At 36.2% G+C, this 12,162-nt stretch overlaps 1 protein-coding gene across 1 annotated transcript in view; it reads left to right on the top strand.

Moving 5' to 3' along the window:
- Positions 1–12,162, top strand: part of COP1 (COP1 E3 ubiquitin ligase) — a 250,489-nt gene that overhangs the window by 120,462 nt on the left and 117,865 nt on the right. Inside the window, 1 exon segment of the mRNA XM_027776743.1 lies at positions 6,341–6,484. Within this exon segment, the coding sequence (XP_027632544.1) occupies positions 6,341–6,484 (144 nt within the window).

The raw sequence follows: 12,162 nt of genomic DNA, 5'->3' as shown, positions 1-12,162 counted from the left end.
AGGAAGATGGGACATGGCAGAGGGTGGGGGATGGGGAATCAGGGATGGCAAGACAAAGGGCAAGGTATGCAGGATGTAAGAATTGGAAAATTACTTGCTGAGAACATGTATGTTGATGTGCTTGATTGAACCAGTACACAGTGTATTTTGGATGGAAAATTTATTGGTGGGTTGTGATGGTGTATAGTGAATTAAGGTAGAAAATAAAAATTTAAAAAAAAGAAAAAAACAAAAACACTGCAAAAAAAAAAGAAATTCAATTTAGGATCAGGCTAATATAGCCTCTTAGATTAATATTAGAGCTATCAGATAGGCATGAGAAAGAGGTCAGGTGTGAGATACAAACACTTGATAGTTACCAGTGTACAGATTTAAAGCCACAAGAATAAATGAGATCACCGATGAACTCTATATAGATAAAAAGGAGACAAGGGACTAAGATTTCACTCTTGGGTACTTGAATGTAAAGGTGAAAATGAGGAGGAATGACCAGGGTGGACTGTGATGGAGCTGCTGATTGAGGTAAGAGAAAAATTAACTATTTAGAGAAGAAATTGATATTCTTTTGTCAACTATAGGAAAGTGAACATTCAGAGTTAGGGCCAGTAGACAGCATGGAGGTTAAGGCACTGGATCTCATGCAGCTGATTGGTTGCTCAGTTTGAGTCCCATAGCTGGTGGCATGAAAATCATGCTGGGAGGACCAGCAGTTGGTGTAATGGCTATGTCGCTGTACTCCCATGTAGCCGACTGCGGTTCAAGTCTTGGACCTGGTGGCTTAAACTCACACCAGGCACGTGTGTGTGTGCCCAAGATCCTGAGAGGAGAATGGAGGAGGAAGGGGTTGCGGTGTAGCCATCCCTCCTGGGGGGTGATTTCTTGCTTTCTGTCTCTCTTGTCTCTCATTTCTCTCTCTTTCTGGAGAGCACACACACCCTATAGTAAAAACCTCTAAAAAAAAAAAAAAAAAAGTCGTGCCGGGTATGCCCAAAATCCTGAGAGGAGACTGAAGGAGAAGGGATTGTGGTGTGGCCACACACGCACACACCCGGGTGATTTACCTAAGAGTTATTTTTATTTTTATTTGAAAAGGAAGAAAAACAGAAAGGCTTGTGGGTAAAATCCATGAGAGATGGAAATAACTGATGATATAGGAGAAAGGAGGAGAATTTAGGAGGCAGTCTTTGAGTAGACAAGGAAGGATGGGATCTGGTATACAAGTAGACATGTTGGTAAGATCTTAGAGTATGGGCTATTCATTCAGAATGATGAAAGAAGTGGCAGAGTAAAATTGCTATAAATGCTGGTAAGTGGACGATGTGGTGGTGGAAGCCTTTGGAAATTATCTTTTTATACTCTAATAATCTAAAGAGCTGAATCTGCAGAGAGTGATTATGAAAAAGAAGTTGGGAAATTTGAGTGAAAAAATTATGTAACATAATTCTGTGTGAACAGAGTAAATGAATAAAGGAAATTTTCTATGAAGCTAGGCATTGTTCAGTGCCTATTTTAGGATTATGGTTATTAATTTTCTGTGAGACTGGAGAACATGGTTGCATGTTTTTTTTCCTGCCAGGCTCAACTGAGCTAGTTTAGAGTGGGGTAGACAGATATATAATTAAGGTTAGAGTTTTACCAAGAAAATAAAGTACAAATATAAGAAAATGGGAATAGTCAGGAGTAGAGAGTTGTACTTGAAAGAGTTATAATGATTGGTCATGTAATTTATGTTCAGTAAAGAAAAAGTGACTACAATATAGGATGAGAGCCAGTGGTGATAGGATTAGTGAAATTCTAGGTCACCATAGGCTTGAGGGCTTGAAGTGTTATTGTAGGAACATCAACGGAAAGAATAAAGGTGGTTTTTAGGAAGTGCTGTGTCACAAGGTAAAATTGAGGTTATGAAGGGGGTAAAGTAACTCGTGATGAAAAAGTCTAGAGTATACAGTCATGGTTTTGTAGAGAGGAAATGGGCAGAATAAAATCTTTGGAGAAGAGGTCAGGAAAATGATAGACTAGGTTATTGGAGTAATCATCTACATGATTATTGAATTAATAAAGAATTATGACAGGGACAGGTTTGGAGAGTGACAATGAGCTGAAAGTTACAATTTCCAAGAACTCAGGCCTGGCAGGTGGCATGGTGGTTAAGGGTGCTGGACTCCCACATGGCTGACTGTAGTTTGAGTCTCAGCTTTCTTACTTTCCCCTCTCTCACGTGAGTGCACATTCTGTCCTTCTGTGGTCAAATTAAAATAAATAGATAAACAAATAAAGTTTAATAAAATAATTCTTAAAAATATTTCCAGGAACTTGTGGGTTGATAGAACAAGTATATGGAGAAGAATTGGTTGGTATGGTTATAAGGTGATTTTGAGTTAAGAGGTTTCAGAGAGGAGAGGGAAAATGGTAGGAAGAAGTGGTGTATGACAAGGAAGACACTGACTCCACTTACAGGTCTACTTGCATATGCAGTGTAGGAGTTTGTTTCAGTTAGAATAAGAAGGCACAGGGAACATAAAATATTTTTACATATGTGAGAAATGACATATATAAAGGTTATTTTATTGCAGCGTTGTTTACTAGTAAAAGATAGAAATTAAATAGTACTTAGGAGTACACTGGTTAAATAATTTATTATACATCCGTAAGCTGGAATTCTGTGCAACCGTTCGGGGAAAAAATGAGGTAGACTTAATATACTGATATTTCACATGATTGCTAGAATACTATTAGGTAAAGTGAAAGAAAAGACCAAGGTGCAGATAACTATGGTGTCATCATGTATGTTTAATTAAAAATTACAAATGTGCCTGTGTTTGTTAATGCATAGAAAAACTCTACTAATATGTACAAATTGGAATTATTGGTTACCTCTAGGGAAGGCAGTTGAGTACTTGGCAAGATTAAGAGGGAGACTTGCATTATTCCTCCACAGTTTTTGAACCATTGCCGACACACATATTTTTTTAAATACATAAGTTTGAAGACGCCCAAGCCAAATTGTGAAGGATCTTAGTAATACGTGGAGTTTGGATTTTACATAATAGTAAATGAGGATTATATGAATTCATCTGTATTTTAGAAATTTATTCGAATTGTCTTTAAAATGGATTACAAAAGAGGAAAATCAGGAGTAGGAGACGTGGGTATGAGACTTGCACTAGTCTAGGTTAGCAGAAATGTAGGCTGAATACGTATTTCTGTCATTTCTCAGATACTGGGTTCTGTATTTTAAGCATCTTCATTGTTTATCAGCTATAACAGTATCTAGTGGATAACACACACTGAGTATTTGGTGACTGAAAATACTTATACATCATCCTTGTGTTCCAGTAGGCCTCAGTAGTCATTGATACCTTAGTTCTATATCATGTTTTGTCTTATCATTTGACATTTACTGATATTGTCTTTATCTTACTATTTATAACCCCTGTTGGGCCACCTTAATCTTAATCCCATTATGTTTAACTTATTGTACAGACTGGATTTTTATGTTATTATAAGTGATACAGTATAATTATTTATTAATTTTGCCTGTGTACATGTTCTTATAAGACCAGCCCATTTGTTCTCATTAAAATGGGCTTTTTTTGCATAGTGATTAAAAACATAAACTCTGGAACCAGATTGTTTAAATTTTAATAATCTGTGTAACCTTAGGAAAATGACTTAACATCAGTATTTCTCAGGTTCTTTATACAGTGTGTCAACAATACTTGACACACTGTTATGTATGTTATGGAAGTTTTAGTTATTATTATTGATTGATTGGGGACAAAGTCAGTTGAGTAATATCAATTCTTTATTCACTTTACCTATGTTGTGTCCTTTAAAGACCTGTCATTTCTATTCATTTAAATATCCAGATTCTAAACCTATATTCTCTTCCTTTGAGATTACAGTTAACTGTCTCTTAAGGCACGCTATTGTGGTAATGAATGAGACATTTAACAACTGCTCTTACTTTATATTTTCATTTGATATATTGAGTTCTAGTGTTCAGGAATATTAATTCACCTTGTTAATTCTTACTTTAAAATTGCAAAAAGATGACTGACAGTGGGAGCACTGATGGAATTCACTGCTGGGGCACACTGACTGCCTTGCATTGCTTTGTGCCACATTATGCTGGAGGTATGCATTAATCAGCTGTCCTATGAGGTCAGTTGCCTTGCTGCTTAATCACTTGACCGATTGTCCTGTTGACAAAGAATACAGCCAGTTTCCTATAGCTGAAGTACGTTTTTCAACTGTTGAAATAAATCACTTTCTTTATAGTTCAAATATTTCTAAGAGTAAAAGGAAAATGTAACTTATTTCCACATTTAAAGTAAATCCCCAATAATATTACTTTTCAAAGGAAATACATGTGTATTTTGAAATTAAGAAATCCTTTAAAGCTGAATTTATTATAACAGTGAATGTTCATAAAAAATTGTTTTAATTACTATGGATGGCAGAAATGAACTTTGTATAGCAATAGCAAGACTTCTGACTTTTGGAATTTGATTGTAAAAGCAAATACACTTTTACTAATTTGTGTACCTTTTATTTTGTTTCAACTTAACTAGTTGTTAATTTTTTGTTTTTGTGTTATCAGATTTCATAGTAAAAGCAGTAGAAGTATATTATGAAATAAGAGTCCCCATTTTGGATTAGCTTTGGGGAGCTTTCTATACCTCAAAACTAGAGAGTATATTTGAGTATTCTGTAATCAAATAGTTGTATTCTGATTATGTTTGGAAAAAACATCATTAAATCTGTCAGAGATAAGGAACAAACGGTTCAGAATTTGAAGTACTTATATCTTGAGTCTTAGTTATGTGGAAGTATAGTCTTTTTTTTTTTAAGCAGCCATTTGTCTTCCTTTCACTTTTACTCAGAATTTATTGGATATAATTGGTCAGAATTTCCTTCTTTCATTTGTTCCTTCTTTATTTATGTATTGTTTCCATGAACCAGAGAGTCAAGACCCCAACAAAGTCTGTTGGGATTTAGAGCATACACATATATATGTATCTGATGGGTTTTTCAAGTTATCAGGCCAAGAACTTGGAGTCATCATTAGCCATGTGAGATTCAACTCTCTTAGCCACTAAACTATGAAGCCAGCTATTATTTTTAAAAAGGCACCAAGAGAGGGGTGAATCACCTATATAACTCTGAAAGAAGCGGATTTTGTTTTTTCCCCCTCTTGTTTGTTCACAGTATAAGGAATATATAGTGGTATAGGGGTTTATAATTCAGAGAGGTCATACTTGTTTTGGGGATTAGAAATGGATTAGGAGGGCCAGCTCCATGGCCTGGTGGTTAAGGCAACTGGATTCCACATGAACAACCCCGTGGTTCAAGTCCCAGACCTGGCAGCTTGAAGAGCATGCTGGGCCCATGTGTGTGAGTACCCAAAATCCTGAAAGGAAGGAAATGGGAAAGAAGGGATTGTAGAATGACCAAGCCCCACTAGGGTTGCTCTGTCTCTGTCTTTCACTGTGTCTCTCTGTTTCTCTCTGATGAGCACATGCACCCTCTAGCACAAGAAAAAAAAGGAATGGGTTTGGAAGCAGTAGTGATAATTCAGTGGTTTTATTTTTCTTGTATACTCTGTGCCTTTGTCATCACCCACTTTCTTCAGTAATTCATTTTGTACTAATTTATTTATTAAAATAATACTGCATATTATGAAATTCTATCATCCTCCAAAATGGTAGGTAGAGAAATAACTAGAATTTATGAAAAAATTAATTGGCAATTTTATTTTGACATGTTTACTATACCAAAGCATTCAAATTATTGAATTTTTTTCACTAAGTTGTAATATGTACTAGATCTGAAATGAAAAACATGTCATATCTAGGAACAGAAAATACGTCCATGATCACAACTGTGGCAATATAAATAATTCTCTACTTCTTGTAATTTTTTTTTTTTCTTGATTACTTAATCTGGACACAAGACCTAGTACAATTTAAGGTGTTTCAAGAACAGAAATATAGGGACCAGCAGTTAACATAATGGCTACCTCGCTGGACTCCTCTGTAGGCAACCACAGTTCAAGTCTTGGACGCGGTGGCTTAAACTCACACCTAATACGTATGCGTGCATGCCCAGGATACCGAGAGAGAATGGAGGAGAAGGGATTGTGGCGTGGCCATCCCCCCAGGGGATGATTTCTCGCTTTCTGTCTCTCTGTGTCTTTCTGGTGAGCACATGCGCCATATAGCAAAAACCTCTCCAAAAAAAAGAAAAAAAGGAAGAAACAGAAATATCAAATTCTAAAATGTCATTATAAATGTCACAAGGAGAGTCTTACTGACCAAATACTCTTTTTTCCCTTTAGTATTGAATTTGACCGGGATTGTGACTATTTTGCAATTGCTGGGGTTACAAAGAAGATTAAAGTTTATGAATATGGCACAGTCATCCAGGATGCAGTGGATATTCATTACCCAGAGAATGAAATGACCTGCAATTCTAAAATCAGGTATTTAGATGACTTTCTTGTCATGATGCACTGCATGTGTAAAGTTGGTATATATGATTAATAAGATTATTATTCTCCCTTTCCATGAGATCCTTTCTTCTTCATACTAAATGCTATAATTGTGCTGTGTATATAAAAGATATGTTATTGACTTAAATATTTTTCTTAGAGATATTGGTTGCTTTTCCTTAACGAGGGTTATTATTGATTGTTTTTCTAGTTGCCAAATGAAAATGCTCCCTTTTTTTTCAGTTACGTAAAGGTCTTTGTTGGAAATGGACATTAGTGAAATATTGAATAAAGGATTACTGAGCATGTGACTAGTGTCTGAAAGTCAGGAATTTTTACCCTAGCATATATCTCTGAATGTTATCATTGTTTCCAGTTTTAAGAATTTTTGCAAAAATATTCTGTACTTCATTGAAGGAATGGTATTTAGGTTTCATATATCAGGATTTATAATTCATAAGGAGTGCTTTTTAAACCTGAACAATTATTTAAAATGCAGAAACTGGGCCCTACTTCTGATCTGCCTCCCCCAACCCCCCAAGATCTATGAAGAATTCTGGAATCTACTTCTTTAAAAGAAAAAAAGTTTCCTAAGCTATTCTCATGAGCAGTGGCTTAAAAGAGAATAATATAAGGAAATCATCTAATAATAGCGTAATCTAGAATTTTGAACAATTACAGCTTTGATTCTTGAACTTTTCTTATCTTGATAAATGACATATATAGAATGTGCATATGCTCTTATATGTGTACTTTTATAATGTTAATATTGTAAACATTATAGTCTATATTATTATTTGGTGATAGCTTTCCTTTTTCTTTCCTAATTCAGTCATTAAAATGCCAGACTCTGGTAGTTTGTGACCCTGCTTATTCATCAGTGGCACTCATAATCGAGAATTTGCCATAGTTTATGTTCTAAGTGGAGGGGCTACAAGATCAGTAAGATATAACTTAACTGAATTCTTATTTGCCAGATATTTTCCTAAGTACTTTGTCTTCAGCAAATCTATGAGATAGTTACCATTATTGCCCCATTTTATACTCAAGGAGAAGTAAAGAAAGATAAATAACTTGCCTAAGATTTCATAGCTAGGGAGGCCACAGTGACTCTGGAGGCCAAGTCTCAGTTCTGGCTTTTCATAGTCTACATGGTAATGCCTGCTGCTGAGTTTGCTGGTGCTTCCAGATATCCTGGCTATGGCCTCAGGATGCTTCATCACCTTAGATATACACACAGAGGAGTGCTTCTTCAAGTGAGTCACCCTATTGCTCAAGATGGGCCTTATCTTTGAGGTGGCTAAAGATGCTTCCTGAACATCGACATGGAGATGATAGAACCTGATAATAATGGAATTTATGAAGGAGGCTGAGAGACCGGTGGAAAAGTATACATTTGCTGCTCTTGTGAATGGAACATATATAAGTTTTGTTTAGTTACAGTAGGTCTATCACGACTCCAAAGATATTGTTGTCCATCATTGATAGTAGGAGGCTCCCAAAGGACAAGACATGATAAACAGAGCTCACCAGAACAAGCTAGAGGAAATGACTAATGAGTTAGTAGTGGCAACAACAGTTGTAAAGTAGAAACAAGCAGTACATGGAAGTCTGCTAGAGCATGCACCAGACCATCTGTTGTTACACAAACAGCTAAGGGTCTTGTGTTCCTCTTTTGAAACTGTTGTCATGGCATATACATCCTATACTTTGAGACAGGTCTACTCCTTGAAGAGATTTTTTTTAAATCTGGAGGATTGTTGAAAAAGCCTTTTTCTGATGATCTCAAGCTCAAAATTCAGTTTACTGAATGCCTTGGTCATAGTAATATCATTAATTTCTGTTTTTATTTTCTGAACTATACATTTGCAACCTATTTTTTTGTTGTTGTTCTTAATAGAAATTGGGGGGAGGGAATACCTTTTTTAGGAAAGTTATAGTACATTTTGATATTTGACTGGCATAATTTCTTATTTGAATGTTGCCTCCATTGTATAGGTCTTTGCAGAACTGTAAACAAAGTATAGGAATATAGACTTTTTGTTATCTTTCCTTTTGTTTTCATGAATAAATGTGCCTTGTTCCAAAATCAGTGCAGGGGCCAGCAGATAGCGTAATGTTTAAGGCTGTAGAGTCCCACATGGCAAACCGTAGTTTAGGTCCTAGATCTGGGGGCTTGAAACTCAATGCCAGGAGCATGTGCATGTGTACCCCAAATCTCAGGAGGATATTGGAGGAGAAGGGATTATGGTGTGACCATGCCCTTTGGAGATTTTTCACTTTTCCTCTCACTGTCTCTTGTCTCTCTGGTAAGCACACACACCCTATGGCAAAAACCTTAAAAAAAAAATTCAGGTGACCAGCTGTTAGCATAATGACTATGTCGCTGAACTCCCATGTAGCCAACTGTGGTTCGAGTCCCAAACACAGTGGCTTAAACTCATGCCGGGCACATGTGCGTGCGTACCCAAGATCCCGAGAGGAGCATGGAGGAGAAGGGATTGCTACGTGGCCATCCCCCTTAGGGGGTGATTTCTCGCTTTCTATCTCTGTCTCTCTCTTTCTGGCGAGCACACGCGCCCTATAGTAAAAACCTCTCAAAAACATGTGTGTGAGTACCCAAAATCCTGAAAGGAAGGAAATGGGAAAGAAGGGATTGTAGAATGACCAAGCCCCACTAGGGTTGCTCTGTCTCTGTCTTTCACTGTGTCTCTCTGTTTCTCTCTGATGAGCACATGCACCCTCTAGCACAAGAAAAAAAAGGAATGGGTTTGGAAGCAGTAGTGATAATTCAGTGGTTTTATTTTTCTTGTATACTCTGTGCCTTTGTCATCACCCACTTTCTTCAGTAATTCATTTTGTACTAATTTATTTATTAAAATAATACTGCATATTATGAAATTCTATCATCCTCCAAAATGGTAGGTAGAGAAATAACTAGAATTTATGAAAAAATTAATTGGCAATTTTATTTTGACATGTTTACTATACCAAAGCATTCAAATTATTGAATTTTTTTCACTAAGTTGTAATATGTACTAGATCTGAAATGAAAAACATGTCATATCTAGGAACAGAAAATACGTCCATGATCACAACTGTGGCAATATAAATAATTCTCTACTTCTTGTAATTTTTTTTTTTTCTTGATTACTTAATCTGGACACAAGACCTAGTACAATTTAAGGTGTTTCAAGAACAGAAATATAGGGACCAGCAGTTAACATAATGGCTACCTCGCTGGACTCCTCTGTAGGCAACCACAGTTCAAGTCTTGGACGCGGTGGCTTAAACTCACACCTAATACGTATGCGTGCATGCCCAGGATACCGAGAGAGAATGGAGGAGAAGGGATTGTGGCGTGGCCATCCCCCCAGGGGATGATTTCTCGCTTTCTGTCTCTCTGTGTCTTTCTGGTGAGCACATGCGCCATATAGCAAAAACCTCTCCAAAAAAAAGAAAAAAAGGAAGAAACAGAAATATCAAATTCTAAAATGTCATTATAAATGTCACAAGGAGAGTCTTACTGACCAAATACTCTTTTTTCCCTTTAGTATTGAATTTGACCGGGATTGTGACTATTTTGCAATTGCTGGGGTTACAAAGAAGATTAAAGTTTATGAATATGGCACAGTCATCCAGGATGCAGTGGATATTCATTACCCAGAGAATGAAATGACCTGCAATTCTAAAATCAGGTATTTAGATGACTTTCTTGTCATGATGCACTGCATGTGTAAAGTTGGTATATATGATTAATAAGATTATTATTCTCCCTTTCCATGAGATCCTTTCTTCTTCATACTAAATGCTATAATTGTGCTGTGTATATAAAAGATATGTTATTGACTTAAATATTTTTCTTAGAGATATTGGTTGCTTTTCCTTAACGAGGGTTATTATTGATTGTTTTTCTAGTTGCCAAATGAAAATGCTCCCTTTTTTTTCAGTTACGTAAAGGTCTTTGTTGGAAATGGACATTAGTGAAATATTGAATAAAGGATTACTGAGCATGTGACTAGTGTCTGAAAGTCAGGAATTTTTACCCTAGCATATATCTCTGAATGTTATCATTGTTTCCAGTTTTAAGAATTTTTGCAAAAATATTCTGTACTTCATTGAAGGAATGGTATTTAGGTTTCATATATCAGGATTTATAATTCATAAGGAGTGCTTTTTAAACCTGAACAATTATTTAAAATGCAGAAACTGGGCCCTACTTCTGATCTGCCTCCCCCAACCCCCCAAGATCTATGAAGAATTCTGGAATCTACTTCTTTAAAAGAAAAAAAGTTTCCTAAGCTATTCTCATGAGCAGTGGCTTAAAAGAGAATAATATAAGGAAATCATCTAATAATAGCGTAATCTAGAATTTTGAACAATTACAGCTTTGATTCTTGAACTTTTCTTATCTTGATAAATGACATATATAGAATGTGCATATGCTCTTATATGTGTACTTTTATAATGTTAATATTGTAAACATTATAGTCTATATTATTATTTGGTGATAGCTTTCCTTTTTCTTTCCTAATTCAGTCATTAAAATGCCAGACTCTGGTAGTTTGTGACCCTGCTTATTCATCAGTGGCACTCATAATCGAGAATTTGCCATAGTTTATGTTCTAAGTGGAGGGGCTACAAGATCAGTAAGATATAACTTAACTGAATTCTTATTTGCCAGATATTTTCCTAAGTACTTTGTCTTCAGCAAATCTATGAGATAGTTACCATTATTGCCCCATTTTATACTCAAGGAGAAGTAAAGAAAGATAAATAACTTGCCTAAGATTTCATAGCTAGGGAGGCCACAGTGACTCTGGAGGCCAAGTCTCAGTTCTGGCTTTTCATAGTCTACATGGTAATGCCTGCTGCTGAGTTTGCTGGTGCTTCCAGATATCCTGGCTATGGCCTCAGGATGCTTCATCACCTTAGATATACACACAGAGGAGTGCTTCTTCAAGTGAGTCACCCTATTGCTCAAGATGGGCCTTATCTTTGAGGTGGCTAAAGATGCTTCCTGAACATCGACATGGAGATGATAGAACCTGATAATAATGGAATTTATGAAGGAGGCTGAGAGACCGGTGGAAAAGTATACATTTGCTGCTCTTGTGAATGGAACATATATAAGTTTTGTTTAGTTACAGTAGGTCTATCACGACTCCAAAGATATTGTTGTCCATCATTGATAGTAGGAGGCTCCCAAAGGACAAGACATGATAAACAGAGCTCACCAGAACAAGCTAGAGGAAATGACTAATGAGTTAGTAGTGGCAACAACAGTTGTAAAGTAGAAACAAGCAGTACATGGAAGTCTGCTAGAGCATGCACCAGACCATCTGTTGTTACACAAACAGCTAAGGGTCTTGTGTTCCTCTTTTGAAACTGTTGTCATGGCATATACATCCTATACTTTGAGACAGGTCTACTCCTTGAAGAGATTTTTTTTAAATCTGGAGGATTGTTGAAAAAGCCTTTTTCTGATGATCTCAAGCTCAAAATTCAGTTTACTGAATGCCTTGGTCATAGTAATATCATTAATTTCTGTTTTTATTTTCTGAACTATACATTTGCAACCTATTTTTTTGTTGTTGTTCTTAATAGAAATTGGGGGGAGGGAATACCTTTTTTAGGAAAGTTATAGTACATTTTGATATTTGACTGGC

The sequence above is a fragment of the Tupaia chinensis genome, unplaced genomic scaffold (genome assembly GCF_000334495.1).
Source record: "Tupaia chinensis unplaced genomic scaffold, TupChi_1.0 Scaffold000710_1, whole genome shotgun sequence".
In the NCBI taxonomy this organism is placed as follows: domain Eukaryota; kingdom Metazoa; phylum Chordata; class Mammalia; order Scandentia; family Tupaiidae; genus Tupaia; species Tupaia belangeri.
This window is presented reverse-complemented; position numbering and strand designations above follow the sequence as displayed.